This window comes from Scyliorhinus torazame, chromosome 2, assembly GCF_047496885.1.
Source record: "Scyliorhinus torazame isolate Kashiwa2021f chromosome 2, sScyTor2.1, whole genome shotgun sequence".
NCBI classification, from domain to species: Eukaryota; Metazoa; Chordata; class Chondrichthyes; order Carcharhiniformes; family Scyliorhinidae; genus Scyliorhinus; species Scyliorhinus torazame.
The window spans coordinates 26962976-26986443 of NC_092708.1; the positions used below are offsets into that span (position 1 = coordinate 26962976).

Here is a 23468-nt window from a genome sequence, read left to right on the forward strand (position 1 = left end):
GGATGTGTTTCAATTGCAATTTGCGCACTTAATTCCCTGTATTTTTTCTTGCTGTCGGGTATATCTCTGCTGTTTCATTATCACGAGAGGCCAGTACATCCCGAGCACCTATCGGGGAGAGGGTGGGAATCTCCTGATCGATCGAATGTAACTTTGTGGACAACTGGCGGTTCACACCATTCCGCGATGGTTTCCAGGAACAGGAGGAGGCCATTCAGCCCCTCCAGCCTGAGCTTCCAGGGGAAATGGCGCACAAACAATTAGTATAAGCTTCTGTGAGCTGCCCCTGGAAAAACACACATTTAGTTCTGTCCGGGGAAGGTGGGGGATGTACTGAGCATCTGGATTTGGCTTCATGATGTGATGAAAAGGCGGTTTTGTTGCACTATCGTCGGCTGAGGTTTTGGGTTACACCTGCTTTGTCATTACTTTGGGAGTTGGACAGATGAGGAACTGGGCTGGAATTTTGCTGCCAAAATGACGATGAAGCTCATGGTGCTGTCCATCATTTATGGGTGAATGATGTAGCAGTTGGGGCAGATGTCTGGTTAAATCCGGACAGCCGGACAGTCGCTGCCCGGTGGTGCCCCCTCAACGGTTGGCTTTGTGGAAATGGCATTGTTGTGTCTGTCTCTGAGTTCATAATGCAGCCAAGCAGTTTTATTAGCTGCCTGCAAATCCTTCCAATACACCTGGTGGCAGGTGGTGTTGTTGTCTGTTACGGTCTGTTGCCACCATATATGTTGGAGGTCTTGATGTAGGCCTGAAGGAATCTGTCTCTGTGTTATCTATGCTAAACAGGATATTGACAATGGCAAGGGTTCTGGTTGAATACAACTACATGAAAATTATTTCAGGCTCTGCACAGATGTTGACCTAACCTGGTTCCTAACAGTTATGTAGGTTAATTACTTGACCATGTGCCTGACTCACAGGCCGGGATTTTCCAAACCCCCCCACTCCCCCTCCACACCCCCTCCTACACCCCCTCCACCCCCACAACGTGCTTTCCCTGGACGAGGAAGCTTGCTATTGGCTTCCAGTGGGATCTTACGGTCGTTGAAATCTACAACGTTTGTATGGCTAGTATGTCCCGTCGCCGGGGGACCCACCGCCGTGGGGTGGGGTCCCTTTCGGCGGGACTGGAAAATACCACTGCGGGAAGGGTCGGAAAATCTCGGCCATGATGGATACATGAGGGCAGCACGGTAGCATTGTGGATAGCACAATTGCTTCACAGCTCCAGGGTCCCAGGTTCGATTCTGGCTTGGGTCACTGTCTGTGCGGAGTCTGCACATCCCCCCTGTGTGTGCGTGGGTTTTCTCCGGGTGCTCCGGTTTCCTTCCACAGTCCAAAAATGTGCAGGTTAGGTGGATTGGCCATGATAAATTGCCCTTAGTGTTGGGTGGGGTTACTGGGTTATGGGGATAGGGTGGAGGTGTGGACCTTGGGTAGGGGGCTCTTTCCAAGAGCCGGTGCAGACTCGATGGTCCGAATGGCCGCCTCCTGCACTGTAAATTCTATGATACATGAAGTCTCACTGATCCAGAGTCACAGGTTGTAGTGAACATCTGCAGTCGGGATCGTGGGCGATAATGAACATCCACCATTTTATTCGCCAGCCATCTTACCATGCAGCTTCTCAAAGGTACATCTCATTGTCAGCATTGACGTGCATAAAACATCACAACAGGTGGTTAGAGCGGGAGAATTTCCTGCTCTGCCACGCGACAGGAGACAACGGCAAACTATTACAGTGCTTTGTCAAGCATCATCATGGACCAATCCAATGGAAGTCCACGATGACGACCATCCTCTTTGGGCATGGTCCCTGAAGGAGGAGGAGGAGGTGTCTGTCTCACCATTGATGTGCATTAAACTGTGTGAACATAAGTGGCTGAGAAATAGGAACAGGAGTAGGCCATTTGGCCCGTCGCTCCTGCACCACCATTTGTAAAGTTCTTGGTTGAATCATGAAGCTGTGTTTCTGTGGTCAGTTCGAGCTAATCCCACTGCAGATGTTTAAAGCTTGTAATTGCAAGGATATGTATCCTATTGATGATGTGGTCAGTGTGACAGAAAGTGTGGGGCCCCTCTCCTTCAGGTTCTTTTAGGAGTGACTTTTAAAATAAATATTTTCACTTTTATTTTCAGCCCCTTTCTCTTCTCCATACCTCTCCTAATTCAATCTCTCTTTCCTTGATTTTTCAATCTCTATCTGGTTTGATAAAGAATTGACCCCCTTTAATTTACCCTCCGGCCCCTAGTCCCCATCTGATTGCTTAAGGATTAACCCTGTTGGTTGTCGTGTTCCCTCCGCTTACAGATGCCCGGTTCCCCCTCGCTGCGCCACTACCAGATCGTACTCGCCACAAAATACTTTTGAGATGAGAGGTGCAGGGACAGTCCAACCTAACAGGAGATGTTCTTAGTTTTAAAAAAATTCTTTCATAGAATGTGGTCTTCGCTGGCAAGGCCAACTTGTGCTCACCCACAATACCAGCAAACGCAAAATCCTGCAGATGCCGGAAAGCCGAAATAAAAACAGGAACCGGTGGAAAAGCTCAGCGGGTCTGACACAGAACTCAGCTCCGAAGAAGAGTCACATTGGATTCGAAACATTAACCCGTGTTTCTCTCTCCAGAGATGCTGCCAGACCTGCTGAGCTCTTTCAGCGCTTTCTGTTTTCATATGTTGTCATCCATCCCCAATTGCCTTTTGAGATGGTGGCGGTGAGCTGCCTTCTTGAACCACTGCATTCTGTGGCGACTGTGGTTTTTCATGTAAAGCTGAGTCCTCAGCAGTTTGGGCACATTGTCTTGGGGCTGGAGTTACATGTAGGGCAGACCAGATAAGGGTGGGAGATTTATTACCTCAAAGGACGTGCGTGAACCAAGATGGTCTTTTACAACCATCTCACGGCTTCATTATCACCATCGTTGATGCTGATATTTTTTTTCTTTTGGTTCACCCAATGTGAGCGTCGCTGGCTGGCTGGACCAGCATTTGATGCCCTGTCCCTAAATGCTGTCCTTCAACTGAGTGGCTTGCTAGACCATTTTATTCAGGAATAACCACATTGCTGTGGATCTGGAGTAACATGTGGGCCTGAGCAGGTAAGGGTGGCAGATTTCCTTCCCTAGAGAGACATTAATGAATCAGGTTTATTTATTTTTTTAAAATATTTTAATTCTCCTTTTTCACATTTTCTCCCAAATTTGCACCCACCAACAATAAACAATAATCAGTAACGAATATAATGTCAATCCCCACATCAATAACAACGATCCCATCCTCCCACCAAACCCCAAACATTAGCCCGCATGTTCACATAAACAAATGACAAAAAGGAATCAGGAATCACCCATAGTCACCCTTAATACACACAGTCCCCCTCCCCCCACCCTCCCAGCTCCCCACCCCAACTAATATTCGATGTTATCCAGTTCTTGAAAGTGCATAATGAATAATGCCCATGAATTGTAGAAACCCTCCATCCTTCCCCTCGGTTCAAACTTAACCTTCTCAAGAGTCAAGAATTCAAGCAGGTCCCCCCGCCACACCAGGGCATAGGGTGGAGAGGTTGATCTCCATCCTAACAGGATCCGCCTTCGGGCGATCAACAAGGTGAAGGCTATAATATTTGCCTCCGTGCCCGTTTCCAACCCCGGCTGGTCATACACCCCGAATATGGCCTCCCGAGGGCCCGGGTCCAGTTTCACGTGCAACACTTTGGAGATTACCCTAAACACCTCCTTCCACTAATCCTCCAGCTTTGGACAGAACCAAAACATATGAACGTGATTAGCGCCCTCCCCCCCCCCCCCCCCCCCCCCCCAACGTTCACACACACCTTCTACCCCCTCAAAGAGCCGGCACATCCTCGCCCTTGTAAGGTGCGCTCGATACACCACCTTCAGCTGTATCAGCCCCAACCTCGCACACGAGGTGGGGGTGTTCACTCTCTGGAGCACCTCACACCAGACCCCCTCCTCCATACCCTCTCCCAACTCTTCCTCCCACTTTGCTTTGATCCCTTCCAGTGGTGCCTTCTCCTCTTCCAAAATAGCTCCAAAAACTGCCGACACTAGAACAAGGTTTATTTAAATAACCCAATTGCCACAGTGGAATTTGAGCACACGCCTCAGAATTATTAATAGAGATCTCTGGATTACTATTCCTGCAATATAACCGCTATGCTCCCGTCTTCTGCTACAATGAGCATTAAAGTAAGTAAAGGCACCCATAAAGCCAGATGGGGCTGCTTTCCCCTTTTGAGGGTGAGAGCTGACTGGTGGTGATTTACCCCGAGGGTCACCACACCTCGGGCGAGGGGCAATGTTGAGAAGGCGGGGCCTTTCATGGATAACCTCAGCCGGAAGTCAGAGACATTTCAACTGGAAGACAAATGTCCCTTCTGCTGGACCAACACTGACCCAATTTCCACGAAAGAAGGAGAAGGCAGTGGGTGTCAACGTGAACATGCTTGCATTTTCTATGTAGGCACGTCACATCTATATTCTCGAGCATGTTATCTTGGGTCCAGTCACAAGATCTTTGCAGACGACCGGACAGTGGTAGTGGACCACACACCTACAAAGTCCAAGGATGGATGAGCCGCTCGTCTTGTTTATAGGCACTGCCCAGCAAGACTCCCCGTGCCATCCCCACTGTGCCAGGTTGGCTGATATTGGTCGGCATGGTAAGAGGGAGGCAAAAACTGGCCGAGGACCCCTGTCCTGGATTCACAAAAATCAGTCAAAGCTCCCGCACTTGCTTCAACTTATTGACCACTTAAGGTTCAGCCAACCTTGGGGTCCTATTTGACGCTGAACTGACCTCCTTACCCTTGTCTCCATCACTGGTCTGCACCCCTGCCTCATCTGTTGCTGAACCCCTTATCCATGTCTTTGTTAGCTGTAGACTTGGCTATTGCAACGGTTGGCCTCACCCCTGTATAAACTTGATTTTATTTATTTAATTTAAATTCATTCATGTTATGTGGCCATTGCTGGCGGGACCAGCATTTATTGCCCATCCCTAAACGCCCTTGAACTTGAACTGAGTGGCTTGCTTGGCCATTTCAAAGTCAACCACATTGCAGTGGATCTGGAGTCACATGTAGGCCAGACGAGGGCAGAAAGGATATTTGTGAACCAGACGGGCTATGATGGTTTCATGGTCATCATTTGACTTTTAATTCCAGATGCTTATTCAATTCAAATTTCCCCATCTGCCCAGGTGGGATTCGAAACCGGGTTCCCAGAACCGGGAACTCTGGATTATCAGTCCAGTGACAATACCGCGACACCACTGTCTTCCCCTTGCTGCCAGCATACTGAATCTTTGATATTAAAATTCTCTTTCTTATTTTCAAATTCCTTGTACCCGCTATCCCTCCAACTTCCTCTAGTCCTACAACCCTCTGAAATCTCTCTGCTCTTCCAAATCTGGGTCTCCTGCGCATTCCCGATTTTAATGGCTGCAAAATTGGCAGCTGTTCCTTCAGCGGCCTTGGTCCTAATTCCTCCCTAAACCTCTCTGCCCTCTGTACCTCTTCTCCTTTAAACCAATTCTTAAGCCAAGCTTTTGATTACCCATCCTAATAGTCCCTTGGTGTGGCTCAGTGTCAAATTTTGTTTGATGAAATTCCTTGTGAAGTGACTTGGGAGATTTTTACTACATTAAAGGCGCTATTTAAATGCAAGCTGTTGTACTTATATGTTGGTGTTGGATGCCAATGTTAGTCTCGATGGTGAATTCCCAATGACTGAATACCTTGTTGGGTCTTGCGATGCAGGTTCACAATGGCAACTGAGGCAGGTAGTAGTGTTGGACAGCCTGCGGCCTGGGGGCCACATGTGGCCCATCAGGGTTCTGAGTGGAGCCATGAGACATTTTGTTCACTGTTGCCCTCACGCAGGGTTGCCACATTCTGCTGATTTCTGTCCTTGTAGATTGTTCCTCTCGGTTTGACTGAAGTGATTTGCATGTAAAGCAAGGGCAGGTGACGTGAGGAGCTTGCTGGTTGCTCGTAACATCGACTGTGAGAGCCGTGCGCTCCCTCTGCCTACAATCAAGCATAAATATTTATTTTGTTTTTACCATTTGAAGTTGATGACAGTCCTATTTGTATATGGATGGTTGAGCATTTTCTACAACATTTATGAAATATTCAGCATGTATTAAATGTATTCAATCGTATTCAAGGGTCATGGTTAGTGACAAGCCCAATTTCAATCTTGAGGCCCACAGGAAGGCTCTTCATGGGGCCCATTCACTAACCTAGGCTGCCCATCACTACAGTAGAGAGCTGAGTACTTTGTGGGACCAGGTACCACTACGAGATCATACAAAGAGGAATGGTGGGGGCGGAACAAAAATTGGAGAAGGCGGGGAGGGGCAAAAGGATGTGACAATAACATCCCATTGGGGAAAATAGATTAATGCAATTTTCCCAACTGGTAAAAGTTTATATCTGCTATTTTACTGACCTTCATAGTTTTGGATGTTGTAACCTCTATGTGGTGAGTTGTTATCAATGTGGATCGGTTTTCAACCCATCAAATTCTTCCTCTTTCAGCTGGTCTCCAATGTACTGATCTTCTCGTGCACCAACATTGTCGGGGTCTGCACCCATTACCCAGCGGAAGTGTCCCAGAGGCAGGCATTTCAGGAGACACGGGAATGCATCCAGGCGAGACTGCACTCACAGAACGAAAACCAACAGCAGGTAAGGATCCAGATGTCAATCAAAGGGGCCAGATGTGCAGATCGCAATGGTCAAGGTAACACCCCTTATCTATAACACAGGACGTCCCAAATTGCTTTCCAGCCAATGAGGCACTTTTTGAATTGTGTTAATGTAGAACAGCAAAATTCCACAAGCAGAATTGTAATAAAGACCAGATAATTTGTGTTTGAGGCATAATTGGCCACGCTGAATTGCCCTTTTGTGTCCAAAAAGGTTGGTGAGGGTTACGGGGGGGGGGAATTGGGATTATTGAGCCATGATTGTCCAGAATGCTAGGGAGATAGTGCCTAGAAAATGTAATTTTCTATGTACACATTGGATGTGGCCTTAGTTGTATGTCTCATATTGATAAACTGCACCTCTAACGCCCTCAGTATTGCACTGAGGTGTCAGCCTGGGTTCTGAGCTCAAGCCTCTGGAATGGGGATTGAACCCACAACCTCTGGCCCAGAGGTGAGAGTACACCCCTTAATGGAAAAACCACACTCTCACTGCATGCATTTTATATGTCACCTTTAACACAGTAAAATGTTCCAAGATACTACATAGGAGTGTAGGGGGAGATGGTGGTGTAGTGGTAATTTTGCTGGACTGGTAACCCAGAGACCTCAAGCTAATGCTGTGGGGACATGGGTTCAAATCCCACTACAGCAGCTGGTGGAATTTTAAATTTGATTAATAGATCTGGAATATAATGCTAGTTTCTCTCTGTAATGGTGACCACTAAACTACTGTCATGAAAACTCATCTGTTTTAACAATCAATAATCTGCCATCCTTAGTCTGGTCTGTCCTACATGTGACTCCAGACCCGCAGCAATCAGGTTGACTCTTAACTGCCCTCTGAAATGGCCACCCTGGTGCATGGTACGATTTGACACAATGCCCCCCTCAGAATCAGCCAATGCAGTGACAGTACCATGATGCCACTGTCATCATCTGACACAATGAACTTGGAAAGGGCATAGAATCCACAGAGTCCCTACAGTGCAGAAGGAAGTCATTCAGCCCATCAAATCGACACCAGCCATCCGAAAGAGCACTCTACCTGGGCCCACTCCCCGCCCGTAACCCCAACTCATCTTTTTTGGGCACTAAGGGGCAATTCAGCATGGCCAATCCACCTAACCTGCCCACCTTTGGACTGTGGGAGGAAACCGGAGCACCCGGAGGAAACCCATGCGGACAAGGATACAATGTACAAAGTCCACACAGACAGTCACCCGAGGACGGAATCGAACCCGAGTCCCGGGCGCTGTGAGGCAGCAGTGTTAACCACTGCGCCACCGTGTCGCCCTGAAGAGATCTGGAAAAAATGTAAGTTGAGGGCGGCAGGTGGATTTTGACTCACTGGGGGGGGGGGGGGCAGCTGATTTCAGTCTTTGTGACAACAACGTCCATGAGTCCCCTCGGCATTCGTTGGTGGGGACAGGGGGATGGAGGGAGGGGGAAGCTCGGAGACGGTCGGTAGTGCAGAGGAGGAGCCTTTGTATGGTAATGTGATTCTGGAATGGTGGCTGAGCAGGGAGCAATTTAGTTGGGTGGGGGTGGGGGGGGTGGGGGCGGGGTTGTCAAAGAAGATATGCCAAGGATGGGAGAGGGTATGGATTTTAATGGAGAAAATGAAAGGAGGGGTGAGGATGTGACTGTGTGGACTGTTAGCTGTAAATAAAAAACAATTGAAGCTGCTTATAAATTAATTAGGAATTAAAAAGATAATTCGAATTTATATTGTGTTTCTTTCCCAACAAAAGACTACAGTGTTGTTTTATTCTATTTGATCAGTTCAAGTTGTTGAATAATTCAAGTCTTATTTTTAACAAGAATGTCTAATTATCAGTAAACTGTAGCACACTGAGGGAAAAGTGGGTGTAGCTCATTGTGATAAGGTCCTGAATAATTCATCGGATACGCTTAAATGATATGAATAATGAATATTTCTCAAAAACCTCCAATGAATATGTTAAACGAGTATACAAGGTAAACATTTAATGCTAATGGATTTCAGGCAGCAGCTCAGGTGTGAGGATTGGCCAAGTGCCCAAACTGGGAGGATACCAAATCTGCCAGGGGTCTCGACAAGCATTGACTGCTGAGCGGGCAGTGCCAATGCCCCAGACGGGTGGGGTGAAAGGCTGGTCATTAACCCCCCATTGATCAGACCGACAGAAAGAACTTAATAATGACCTTTATTAGTCTCTCAAGTAGGCTTACATTAACACTGCAATGAAGTTACTGTGAAAATCCCCTAGTCGCCACATTCCGGAGCCTGTTCAGCTATGCTGAGGGAGAATTCAGAATGTCCAATTCATCTAACAAGTCTTTCTGGACTTGTGGGAGGAAACCGCAGCACCTGGAGGAAACCCACGCCGACGCGGGGAGAATGTGCAGACTCCGCACAGACAGGGAATCGAAAGTGGGTCTCCGGCGCTGTGAAGCAACAGTGCTAACCACTGTGCTGCCGTGCCGCCCGTTTTGCATTTGGAGAGTGCCGACCATGACGTCAGGGTGTCCCAGAGCACTTTGCGGGCTAGGAGGCATGTTAAACATGTGTGGAACCTTGTTTAGGCCACACTTCTGAGCACAGTTCTTACGTAAGGGGGTTGAGGCACTGGGAAAAGCATGAAGGATGGTTAGTAGAATGCCAAACAAAACTGGAAGATTATGAGCGGGATTCTCTCACCACACCGGTTCGGAGACTCGCCGGGCGAGATTTGCCCGACGCCACCCTGATGCCGGACTGCCAATTCTCCGGTCACCGGACAATCGGCACTATTGGCGTGGCGCGGCGCCGGTGCCACCCCCCCCCACCCCCCCTGCCGATTCTCTGCCTGGGATGGGCCAAGTGGCTGCCCAAAAAAGCCCGAGTCCCGCCGGCGCCGTTCGCATCTGGTCTTACCCAGCGGAACCTCGGCGTCTATCCTGTCGGGGGCGGCCTAGTTCTGGGGGGGGGGGGGGGGGGGGCTCCAACCCCGGGAGGGCGGTCCAACCCCGGGAGGGTGGTCCAACCCCAGGAGGACCTCCACCGTGGCCTGCCCCGTGATCGGGGCCTGCCAATCATCGGGCTGGCCTCTCATAGTGGGGGCCTCTTTTGCTCCGCACCGGCCCCTGTAGCCCTACGCCATGTTGCATCGGGGCCGGCGCGGAGAAGGACGCTACCGCGCATTCGCGCCGGTCGCAGTGCGCATGCTCAGACCCGCGACGCCCATGTAACACCGGTATGGGCAGCTGGAGCGGCGTGGGGGTCTGCATTCAGATGGGAGAATCCCACCCTATATCTATCAGGAAAAATTGAACAGGCGGGGGCAGAAAAGACTGACGGGTGAGTTGGTAGAAGTCATGAAGATTATGAAACGGTTCAGTCGGGTTGGTGTAAAGAAGATCAGAACCAGGGGTCATACACATACGGTAGTCAAGTTCTTTTTACCCAGAGAGTGGTGAGAATGTGGAACTCGGAATCAAAGCGAGGTTGGAAGTGAATTGTATAGATGCATTTATGGGAAAGCCAGATAGACAGACGAGGGGGAATGAAATGAAAGGATGTGTCAATAGATGAGATGGAGAAGGATGGGAGGAGGTTTGTGTGGTGCACAGACACAGGTCGGTCCAGCTGATTGGCCTGTTCCTCTGTAATACTTTGGAACATACTGTTGGGTGGTCGTCCCTTCGTAGAATAGTTACTGGGGTTCTGCCCAGCGTCCTGTCCAACATCACCAAAATCAGATTAAATGGTCATTATCACATTGTTATTTTTGGGAGCAGCCTGTGAATAAATTGGCTGCAATGATTCCTGCATCACAACGGTGACTACATTTCAAATGTACTTAATTGGCTGTGAAGCACTTTCAGGCAGCTTGAGCTCATGCAAAATGTCTTTTTTTATTATTCGTTCTTGGGATCTGTGCGCCGCTGGCTAGACCGGGATTTCCCTAATAGCCCTCGAGAAAGGTGGTGGTGAGCAAATCTTTGTACCGCAGCAGTCCACGTGTTGTAGGTGCACCCACAGTGCTGTTAGAGAAAGGTGCACAAGATTTTGGCCCAGCGACAGTGAAGGAACAGCTAGATATTTCCAAGTCAGCATGGTGAAAATGGAGGGAAAATGCGGGTGATAGTGTTCCCATGTTTTAGCTGTTCTTGGCTTTACCATAAAATCCCTAATTGTCGGGCCCCCTTGATGGTTTACTTTGCATCCCTTTGCCTGTGAAGGTCCCCAGACTTGATCCTTGGTCTGTGCTGACTGAGCTCATTGCCATCAGTGGCTGTAAAGATGCTGCAGCTGTGTCTGCTGTGCCTTGAACAAAGACAGGGTGGAGCAAAATCAGGAGTAGCCCCTATTCCAGATTTCTGGGCGGACTCTTCCTATTTGAATAGATAGAATTGGCTTCAGAGAGTGTTCCCAGGCGCCAGTCAATGCATTAAGGAGCTAGAGGGAGAGGTTTGGAGAGGCATGCCTTGTCTCTAGTGTCTGACCATTTCAATTGATTCCTCCCCATACAGGAACGTCTCCTGTTGTCAGTACTTCCACGGCACGTTGCCATGGAGATGAAGGCCGACATTAACGCAAAGCAGGAGGACATGATGTTCCACAAGATTTATATACAGAAGCACGACAATGTCAGGTAGGTGCTACCACCTTCACCATAGGTATCTCAACTTGACCTCTGCTCGTCGCCAATTCATCAACAGCACCGTGCTTCACGGAGGACTGTAAAGGGGCAGGAAATGCGTGAATGTGGAATCGACCGAGAGGCGGAGCTAGGGTTGCTTTTCAGGTTAGATGGAGGCATATGGTTGTGGCCTGAGGACCACAGCTCTTTTTGATATTCATTAATGACCAGACTTGGGTATATGGGGCGCCATTTCAAACAAGCCAAAACGCGATAATAAACCATGAGAAAAATAGAAAGAGACTTCAGAAGGAACAGTTACAGGTGAAATGAGCAGATAGGCACAGAGTAAATAGAACACAGAAGTGTTTGAAGTCAAATGTTTTGTAGGAAGAACGAGGAGAGGTGGTATGAACCAAAAGGTACAATTCTAAAGATGGTGCGGGAACAGAGACCTGGGGGTGAATGTAAACACACCTTTGAAGGTGGCGGGACAAGGCAAGAAGGATTCTGGGACTGATGGTTCAAAGTGCAAGCAGTTGTGCTAACTCATTGATTAGGCCTCGCTGGAGTTTTGCTCCCGATTTTCAGGAAGGATGTGTGTGCCTCAGATAGAGGAAAATTACAAGAATGAGATGGGACCAGAGATGGGGGACCTTTGTTCGGTGAAGCGTCTGAGGAAGCTGAGATTGTTCCCCTCCGAGCAGGGAAGGTTAAGGGAAAATTTAACAGAGGTGCTCAGCCTTGTGAAGGGTTTTGATGAAGTAAATAGGGAAGAACTATTTCCCCTGGCAGGTGTGGCAATAATACGGGGACACAGATTGAAGTGAAATGACAATGGAACAAATGAGGAGAAATGTTAGTACACAGCAGGTTGTTATGAGCTGTAATGCGCTGCCTGAAAGGAGATTCAACAGTAACTTTCAAAAACCAATTGGATAAATACTTTAAAGTGTAACATTAGCAGGGCTTTGGGGAAAGAGTACCACCAGGATGGTATTAATTGGATAGCTCTTTTATTAAAGATAGCACAGGCCCTAGGTTCAATGATAGAACACATAGAACATACAGTGCAGAAGGAGGCCATTCGGCCCATCAAGTCTGCACCGACCCACTTAAGCCCTCACTTCCACCCTATCCCCGTAACCCAATAACCCCTCCAAACCTTTGTGGTCACTAAGGGCAATTTAGCATGGCCAATCCACCTAACCTGCACGTCTTTGGACTGTGGGAGGAAACCGGAGCACCCGGAGGAAACCCACGCAGACGAGGGGAGAACATGCAGACTCCGCACAGACAGTGACCCGAGCCGGGAATCAAACCTGGGACCCTGGCGCTGTGAAGCCACAGTGCTATCCACTTGTGCTACCGTGCTCCCCAAATGATGGCGTAGTAGGAACATCACAGGACTAGTAATGTTCTTGGTCGCAGGTCCAAATCCCACCTTGGCAACTGGTGGAATTTAAATTCAATTAATAAATCTGGAATATAAATTTGTCTTGGTCATTGTGACCACGAGGCTATCATTGACTGTTGTTAAGACCCCTATTGCCCCTTTAGGGAAGGAAATCTGCCATGCTTAGTTGGTCTGGCCTACAACTCTTTACTTCCCCCTGAAATGGCCTAGAAGCCACTCGGTTCAAGGGTAATTAGGGTTGGGCAATAAATGCTGGCCTTGTCAGCAATGCCTACATCCCATGAACGAATAAAGAAAACGAAATGGGCCAAATGGCCTCCATCTGTGACATAAGATTCTATGTAGAAAGAATCCAGAACAAAAGGAGCATGATCTTAACATTATAGCTAATTTCCATTTAAGAATGAAATCAGGAGCCAATCTTTCAAATAAAGGATGATGGACGTCTGGAATTCTTTCCTGAAAAGGTTGTGGAGACTTCTTTTCTACTCCTTCAAAATGGGAGTTCCACCGCCAAGGCCAGCATCAAAGAACAAAGAACAAAGAAATGTACAGCACAGGAACAGGCCCTTCGGCCCTCCAAGCCCGCGCCGACCATACTGCCCGACTAAACTACAATCTTCTACACTTCCTGGGTCCGTATCCTTCTATTCCCATCCTATTCATATATTTGTCAAGATGCCCCTTAAATGTCCCTATCGTCCCTGCCTCCACTACCTCCTCCGGCAGTGAGTTCCAGGCACCCACTACCCTCTGCGTAAAAAACTTGCCTCGTACATCTACTCTAAACTTTGCCCCTCTCACCTTAAACCTATGCCCCCTAGTAATTGACCCCTCTACCCTGGGGAAAAGCCTCTGACTATCCACTCTGTCTATGCCCCTCATAATTTTGTATACCTCTATCAGGTCGCCCCTCAACCTCCTTCGTTCCAGTGAGAACAAACCGAGTTTATTCAATCGCTCCTCATAGCTTATGCCCTCCATACCAGGCAACATTCTGGTAAATCTCTTCTGCACCCTCTCTAAAGCCTCCACATCCTTCTGGTAGTGTGGCGACCAGAATTGAACACTATACTCCAAGTGTGGCCTAACTAAGGTTCTATACAGCTGCAACATGACTTGCCAATTCTTATACTCAATGCCCCGGCCAATGAAGGCAAGCATGCCGTATGCCTTCTTGACTACCTTCTCCACCTGTGTAGCCCCTTTCAGTGATCTGTGGACCTGTACTCCTAGATCTCTTTGACTTTCAATACTCTTGAGGGTTCTACCATTCACCGTATATTCCCTACCTGCATTAGCCCTTCCAAAATGCATTACCTCACATTTGTCCAGGTTAAACTCCATCTGCCATCTCTCCGCCCAAGTCTCCAGACAATCTAAATCCTGCTGTATCCTCAGACAGTCCTCATCGCTATCCGCAATTCCACCAACCTTTGTGTCGTCTGCAAACTTACTAATCAGACCAGTTACATTTTCCTCCAAATCATTTATATATACTACAAAGAGCAAAGGTCCCAGCACTGATCCCTGTGGAACACCACTGGTCACAGCCCTCCAATTAGAAAAGCATCCCTCCATTGCTACCCTCTGCCTTCTATGGCCTAGCCAGTTCTGTATCCACCTTGCCAGTTCACCCCTGATCCCGTGTGACTCCACCTTTTGTACTAGTCTACCATGAGGGACCTTGTCAAAGGCCTTACTGAAGTCCATATAGACAACATCTACTGCCCTACCTGCATCAATCATCTTAGTGACCTCCTCGAAAAACTCTATCAAGTTAGTGAGACACGACCTCCCCTTCACAAAACCGTGCTGCCTCTCACTAATACGTCCATTTGCTTCCAAATGGGAGTAGATCCTGTCTCGAAGAATTCTCTCCAGTAATTTCCCTACCACTGAAGTAAGGCTCACCGGCCTGTAGTTCCCGGGATTATCCCTGCCACCCTTCTTAAACAGAGGAACAACATTGGCTATTCTCCAGTCCTCCGGGACATCCCCTGAAGACAGCGAGGATCCAAAGATTTGCCCATCCTTAGTTTCCCCTGTGAAGATGTCGGTGAGCTGCCTTGAATACAAGTGAGTGGCCTGCTGGGCTCTATCAAAGGGCAGTTAAGAGTCATCCACATTGCTGAGGATCTGGAGTCACTTGTAGGCCAGGTCTGGGAAAGGACGGCAGATTTTCTTCCCTAAAGGACATTAATGAACGAGGTGGGTTTTTACAACAATCCAGTAGGCTCGTGGTCACCATTACTGATGCTAACTATTTAATTCCAGATTTTATTTAATTGATTGAATTTAAATATCCCAGTGGTTTGAATTTCTGTCCCTTGATTAATTATCTCAATCTCTGGATTATTAGTCCAATAATATAATCACTATGCTGTCATACCCAACTAGGGAAACTGGAGCTTTCAATACAAATGCTTTTCACACTTCCCATGTGATGAGGGCATCGTTGGCAAGGCCAGTATCTGTTGTCTATCTCTAACTACTGTCTACATCCTGGGGGTAACCATTGTCCAGAAACTGAACTGGACCCAGCCACATTAATACTGTGGCTACAAGAGCAGGTCAGAGGCTGGGAATCCTGCCACGAGTACTCACCTCCTGACTCCCCAAAGCCTGTCCACCATCTACAAGGCAAAAGTCAGGATTGCAATGGAGTACTCCCCACTTGCCTGGATGAGTGCAGCTCCAACAACACTCCAGTAGCTCAACACCACCCAGGACAAAGCAGCCCACTTAATGTTTTTATTCTCCATTTTCACATTTCCTTCAAAGTTTACACCCCACCCACAAACAGTAAACGGTAACAAATACAAAATCAATCCCCTTAACAATACCAACGATCCCTTCCTCCCACCACCTCAAACAACAGCCCACCTGTCAATATATGCATCCAATAAAACAAACCCTCCCACGGTGGAAACAAAAAAACAAAGGAGAAAAAGAAAAAGGAGTCCGGGACCGCCCATGGTCACCATTAACCTATAGAGTCCACTCTCCCCCCCCCCCCCCCCCCCCCAACGCCATCCAACCTCTGAAAGAGAACCGTACATGATACCCAAGAATTGTACCCCCCCCCCCCCCCGCCCCTCACAGTCCCCAACTCCTCCCGTCCACTGCCTCTTATAAACCCCCCTCCCCCCCCAACCTCGGTTCCTTCCCCCCAACGTTCCACCCTGGCTAGACCCTGTTCTGCCAGGCTCCGATAGCCGCAGCCCCTCCCCCCACCTCACTCCCGTTCACTGGCCGGCTTAAACCGGCCAGCGTGGATGCCCCCGCCCGGGTCCCTTTTCCCCCTTACCCGGCCCTAGGAAAGCCCAGAAATCCCCTTTTAGCACACACCCCCCGCATATCCACTTACACCCCAAAGAGCCCTCATTTCAAGTGAAAGTCCCGTCCCTTCCTTTGTCCAAATATATACACCATTGGCTCCTTTAGCCCATACACCCGCACGCAGTGAAACAAAAAAGAAGAAAATACAGTCATGAGGTTACATCGGCACATGGCCATTTCTCAATTTCTCAGTTCTGCCACAGTCCTTCTGCCTTCGCAAACTCCTCCGCTGCTTCCGCCGTTCCAAAATAAAAGTCCCTGAGCTTATAAGTCACCCTCAGCTTCGCTGGATATACAATGCCGCACTGCACCTTGCTAATGTACAGTGCCCTCTTCACCCGGTTGAAGGCAGCCCGCCTCCTTGCCAGCTCCACCGTAAAGTCCTGGTATACACGTATACCAGCTCCAGCCCACTGCACCACCCGCTTCTGCTTGGCCCAGCTCAGGACCTTCTCCTTCAGACAGTACCTACGGAAGCACAGAGTCACTACCCTTGGCGGCTCACTCGCCTTTGGTACAGGCCTCCACGACCGATGAGCCCGATCCAGTTCATATCGGGAGGGATCCTCCCCCTCCCCCAATAGTTTCGCCAGCATCGCGGCAAAATACTCAGTCGGCCTCGGTCCTTCAACTCCTTCGGGCAGCCCCACAATCCTCAAATTCTGTCGCCTGGATCTGTTTTCCAGGTCTTCCATTTTTCCTCGCAGATCCTTGTTAATGTCCATCACCTTCCGCATCGCCTTCCCCATCGAGGCAAGTTGATTACAGTGCTGCAATAATGTCTCCTCCACTTCCTTCAGCGCCTCCCCTTGCTCCCCGCACCTCCGCCACTGCGCTCGCCACCGCCTTCATCACCGGGGAAATCACCTCCTCCACCAGCACACTCAAAACCTCTCTCATCTCCTTCCTCATTGTCTCCATGTATTTTGTAAACTGCCTTTCGAATTCCACAGCCATCACCGTAGTTAATTCTTCAGCCGTAAGCAATGCGGCCTCCCCTGGTGCTCCAGCCTCCATTTTCCTTGGTGACCCCGCGGTGACCTTTCCAGTCCCCGACGGACCTTCAGCTGTTTTCTTTACGGACGTTTTTTTGCTCACCCTTGACATTTTTCTTCACTGTGCCGCCTCTGTGCCTTCTCCCTGCTTTTGCTGCCTCCGTGGACCCTGGGACCGGGCTTAAAGCCCCGAAAATGCCGTTCCCGAACAGGATCCCTCCATTGTGCGGCCGCCTACCGCCCACCGTCACCGGAAGCGTAGCCCACTTAATTGGCACCCCTTCTACAAACATTCACTCCCTCCACCCTTAACGAACAGTGGCAGCGTGTGTGCCGTCGACAACATGCACTGCAGTTACTCCTCAAGGTTCTTAGGCAGCGCCTTCTGAACCCACGACCACTGCCATCTAGAAGGACAAGAGCAGCAGATACCTGAGAACCCCACCCCCTGGAGGATCTCTGAGAAGTCGCTCACCATCCTGACTTGGAAATATATCGCCGTTCCTTCACTGTCGCTGGGTCAAAATCCTGGAACTCCCTCCCTAACAGCACAGTGGGTGCACCTACACCGTATGGACTGCAGCGGGTCAAGAAGGCAGCTCACCACCACCTTCTAAAAGACAATTAGGGATGGGCAATAAATGCTGGTCCAGCCAGCAACGCCCACATGCCATTAATGAAGGCAATAAAAAATCCGACATCCAAGCCTTATCCTCACATCCAAAAAGCTCACGGTCTCAGCCTCGAAAATGCTCAATAATTGAGCATTCCATCCTCTCCAGTAGAGATGTCCAAAGATTCACAACCTTTTGGGAAAATAAATTTCTCTCCTCTCCCTCCTCAATCATCAACTGTTTATTCCGAGACTAAAACCCAAATTCTATGGTGTTGCAAAACCTGCCACCCTGACCTGGTCTGACCTACATTGACTCTTGACCCACTGCAATATGGTTGACTCTTAACTGCCCTCGGAAATGGCCTAACGAGCCACCCGTTTATCCGCATGAACTGCAGTTGTTCAAGAAGGCGCCCTACCACCATCTTCTCGAGCAGTTCGAGATGGACAGAATTGCTGGTTTCGCGAGCAGCGGCCAGAGACAGCACTGATTGTTTTCAAGAACATCAAGAATGAGAATTTTAAAATTGAGCCCTGCGATTTGTGCTTGGGCATTAATAACAATAATCTTTATTATTGACACGAGTAGGCTTACATTTACACTGCAATGAAGTTACTGCGAAGATCCCCTAGTCGCCACATTCCGGCGCCTGTTCGGGTCCAATTCACCTCACAAGCACGTCTTTTGGGGCTTGTGGGAGGAAACCGGAGCACCCGGAGGGAACGCACGCAGACACGGGGAGAACGTGCAGACTCCGGCACAGACAGTGACCCAAACCGGGTCCCTGGCGCTGGGAAGCAACAGTGCTAACCACTGCGTTAACGTGAACTGAGGCATTCTGGTGCGGGCTTCCCGCTGGACTCCAGCTAGCTGAACACAATGAGGAGTTTGTAAAATCAAGCAGCCTTTGCCTGGAGCTCAGAGTTGGCCTGGGGCACGCACCGGTCTTCAACACTACCTGAGGATTAAATTCTCCAGTGGCCATATGACTGAAAAGGTCACCAAAGAAGGAAAGGAAGACATCTGGCTGTTTTGTGAAAGCTGGGGTGGGGCGGGGTGGTCCAGACCTTAACTGAGGAAAACGGCTGTGATGTATTATTCAGCCCATTCTATTCCTGGCCCCTCCACAGCAAACTATGAAACTCCCAGTGAGATTGACATCAGGCTTTGTGAAGGTAGGAGAAGGGCAGGGTCACCGTGTAGAGAAGAATAGAGCCTTTGACCACAGGGGGCTTGGACTGAAGAATATCAGGGCATAACTTCAATAAGATTCCAGTTTGTTATATCTCCAAATAACTTAATCTTCTAAGCCGTAAAGTTCAGTTCCAAACCTCCGCTACACAATAAAGTGGCCGTCTCTCTATTACAGTTTAGAAAAAATAATCTCCATTCCTCTCAAAAGAAAAAAACTATTGAACGCTTTTGTGACAAAAGTCTAATGCAGGTAGGGAATATACAGTGAATGGTAGAACCCTCAAGAGTATTGACAGTCCGAGAGATCTAGGTGTACAGGTCCACAGGTCACTGAAAGGGGCAACACACCTTGGAGAAGTAGTCAAGAAGACATACGGCATGCTTGCCTTCATTGGCCGGGGCATTGAGTATAAGAATTGGCAAGTCATGTTGCAGCTGTATAGAACCATAGTTAAGCCACACTTGAAGTATAGTGTTCAATTCTGGTCGCCACACTACCAGAAGGATGTGGAGGCTTTAGAGAGGGTGCAGAAGAGATTTACCAGGGTGTTGCCTGGTATGGAGGGCATTAGCTATGAGGAGCGGTTGAATAAACTCGGTTTGTTCTCACTGGAATGACGGAGGTTGAGGGGGCGACCTGATAGAGGTCTACAAAATTATGAGGGGCATAGACAGAGTGGATAGTCAGAGGCTTTTCCCCAGGGTAGAGGGGTCAATTACTAGGGGGCATAGGTTTAAGGTGCGAGGGGCAAGGTTTAGAGGAGATGTACGAGGCACGTTTTTTTACACAGAGGGTAGTGGGTGCCTGGAACTCGCTGCCGTAGGATGTGGTGGAAGCAGGGACAATAGTGACATGTAAGGGGCATCTTGACAAATACATGAATAGGATGGGAATAGAGGGATACGGACCCAGGAAGTGTAGAAGATTTTAGTTTAGACGGGCAGCATGGTCGGCACGGGCTTGGAGGGCCGAAGGGCCTGTTCCTGTGCTGTACTTTTCTTTGTTCTTTGAATAGAAATATTTTCATTTACATAGCACCGTTATATCCTTTAAAATATAATGCCTATTAGCATTTAGATGAGCACTTGGGGCACACAAGGCCAGGGACCAAGTGCGGGCAAATGGGATTAGAATAGATCGGTTCTTGATGGCCACGCAGACAGAATGGGCCAATGGGCCTGTTTTTGTGCTGTAAAACAGTATGACTATTATCGTCGCCTAGATGGAGATTAGAAGAAATCTTTCCCCTGAGGGTTGTGAATCTTTGGAACTCTCTCTCAAGGAGTGCGGTGGAGGCAGAGGCAATGAATGTTTTTAAGGTAGAGGCAAATAGATTCTTGGCTACCAAGCGGGTGAAAGGTTGTCGTGGGGCAAGCAGGAATGTGGAATTGAGGCCAGAATTAGATCAGCCATGATCTTACTGAATGGCAGATCAGGCTCGAGGGGCTGAATGGCCTCCTCCTCCTGACTCGTATGTTGGCGACCACCAGACCTTCCAGCCAATGAAGTATTTTGAAGCGCAGTCACGGTTACAATGTGGGAAATGGGACAGCCAAGCCGCAGGCAACACGCTCCCAGAAGCAGCAATGTGATAATGACCAGATTATCTTATCTTTTGTGATGTTGATTGAGGGAGAGATTCTGGACGGGACTCCCCTCCTCTTCTTAAAATTATTATGTGGCGATGTGGACTGGGGTGGGCACAGTAAGACGTCTTACAACACCAGGTTAAAGTCCAACAGGTTTGTTTCGATGTCGCTAGCTTTCGGAGCGCTGCTCCTTCCTCAGGTGAATGAAGAGGTATGTTCCAGAAACATATATATAGACAGATTCTATTCTCTAAAATTATTGTCATGGAATCCTTTAAATCCCCACAGGGCAACGGGGGTGGGGTTTAATATCTCATCTTAAAAACAGCACCCCCAGCAGTGCAGCACTCCCTCAGTGCTGCACTGGGGAGTCATACTTAACGCTTGTGCTCAAACCCTGCAGTGGGACTTGAACATAGAACATACAGTGCAGAAGGAGGCCATTCAGCCCATCGAGTCTGCACCAGCCCACTTAAGCCCTCACTCCCACCCTATCCCCGTAACCCAATAACGCCTCCTAACCTTTTTGGTCACTTAAGGGCAATTTAGCGTGGCCAATCAACCTAACCTGCACGACTTTGGACTGAGAGAGGAAACCGGAGCACCCGGAGGAAACCCACGCAGACACGGGGTGAACATGCAGACTCCGCACAGACAGTGGCCCAAGCCGGGAATCGAACCTGGGACCCTGGCGCTGTGAAGCCACAGTGCTAGCCACTTGAGCTACCGTGCTGCCCTTAATGAACTCAGAACCTCAGAGGTCGGAGTTTTCCTAATTGAACTACAGATAATTCATGGGTGACTCATTGCCGAGCCTGTACTTGTACAGCACCTTAAACCCAGCAAAATATCTTGAGGTGCTTCCCAGGAGAGTAATCAGGCAAAAACAATTGATATCAGTGAAGGATGGGGACATAGTATTGAAGACTTGTGCTGAAGAACTTGCTGCACCCCTAGCCAAGCTGTTCCAGTACAGCTACAACACTGGCATCTACCCGGCAATGTGGAAAGTTCCCCAGATGTGTCCTGTACACAAGAAACAGGACAAATCCAACCCAGCCAATTACCGCCCTATCAGTTTACTCTCGATCATCAGCATAGTGATGGAAGGAGTCATCAACAGTGCTATCAAGCGGCACTTACTCAGCAATAACCCGCTCGCAGATGCCCAGTTTGGGTTCCGCCAGGGTCACTCAGCTCTTCGCCTCATTACAGCCTTGGTTCAAACATGTACAGAAGTGCTGAATGCCAGAGGTGAGGTGAGAGTGACTGCCCTTGACATCAAGGCAGCATTTGACCGAGTGCGGCATCAAGGAGCCCGAGCTAAACTAGAGTCAGTGGGAATCGGGGGGAAACTCTCCGCTGCTTGGAGTCATACCCGGCACAAAGGAAGATGTTTATGGTGGTTGGAGGTCAATCATCTCAGCTCCAGGACATCACTGCAGGAGTTCCTCAGGGTAGTGTCTGAGGCCCAATCATCTTCAGCTGCTTCATCAATGACCCTTCTATCATAAAGTCAGAATGGGGATGTTTGCGGATGACTGCCCAACGTTCAGCAGCATTCAGGACTCCTCAGATAATGAAGCAGTCCATGTCCAAATGCAGCAAGACCTGGACACTATCCAGGCTCGGGCTGACAAGTGGCAAGTTACATTCGTGCCACACATTACCAGGCAATGACTATCTCCTGCAAGAGAGGATCTAACCACTGCCCCTTGACATTCAATGGCATTACCATAACTGAATCCCCCACAAATAACAACCTGGGGTTATCATTGATCAGAAACTGAACTGGACTAGTCATATTAATACTGTAGCTACAAGAGCAGGTCAAAGGCTAGGAATCCTATGGTGAGTAACTCACCTCGTGACCCCCCCCAAAGCCTGTCTGCCATCAACTAGGCACAAGTCGGGAGTGTAATGGAATACTCTCCATTTGCCTTGATGAGTGCAGCTCCAGCAACACTCGAGAAGCTCGACACCATCCAGGACAAAGCAACCCGCTTGATTGCCTCCCCCCACTCCACAAACATTCAATCCCTCCACCACCGACGAACAGTGGCAGCCGTGTGTACCATCTACACGATGCACTGCAGTAACTCATCAAGCTTCCTCATACAGCAGCTTCCAAACCCACGACCACTACCACCTAGAAGGACAAGAGCAGCAGATACCTGAGAACCTCACCTCCTGGAGGTTCCCCTCCAAGTCACTTACCACCCTGATTGGAAATATATTGCTGTTCCTGCACTGTTGCTGGGGCAACATCCTGGAACTCTATAACAACACAAAGGGTGTACCTACACCTCAGGGACTGCAGCAGTTCAAGAAGGCAGCTGACCACCACCTTTTATAAAAAAATAAAAAAAAAATTTAGAGTACCCCAGGGGCAATTTAGCGTGGCCAATCCATCTACTCTGCACATCTTTGGGTTGTGGGGGCAAAACCCACGCAGACACAGAGAGAATGTGTAAACTCCACACGGACAGTGACCCAGAGCCGGGATCAAACCTGGGACCTCGACGCCGTGAGGCAGCAGGGCTAACCCACTGCGCCACCGTGCTGCCCTGAACACCCCCTTCTGATGGGCAACTAGGGATGGGCAATAACCAGCAACGCCCACATCCCGTAAATGAATTAAAAAAACCATTGGGATATTTGATCAAGGGGCTGGATTTCAAGGACTGTCTTGCTGGAGGATATGATGGTGGAGAGGCTGGGAGCTTTCGGGAGAGAATTCCGATGTTGAGCAATGAGACGATTCGGTCGAGGCATGGTCTTCATGGTGGAGACGAAGAGGGATATGCAGGAGGCCAGAGTTTGAGTGCTCGCCGAGAGTTGTCGAGCTGGAGGAGGTGACAGAGATGAGTGGGTCGGTGTGAGGCCGTGGATCATTATTTGGCATCGGATTCCGGCATCTGGACAAATATGAGCACGTGGCCTCCACTTAAAA

At 49.0% G+C, this 23468-nt stretch overlaps 1 protein-coding gene across 1 annotated transcript in view; it reads left to right on the forward strand.

Annotated features, from left to right (window-relative positions):
* adcy5 (adenylate cyclase 5) overlaps window positions 1–23468 on the forward strand; it is a 494269-nt gene that overhangs the window by 200729 nt on the left and 270072 nt on the right. Inside the window, exons 2-3 of the mRNA XM_072468291.1 lie at window positions 6584–6733; window positions 11251–11372. Coding sequence (XP_072324392.1) covers window positions 6584–6733; window positions 11251–11372 — 272 coding nt within the window. The remainder of the gene's footprint in view (window positions 1–6583; window positions 6734–11250; window positions 11373–23468) is intronic.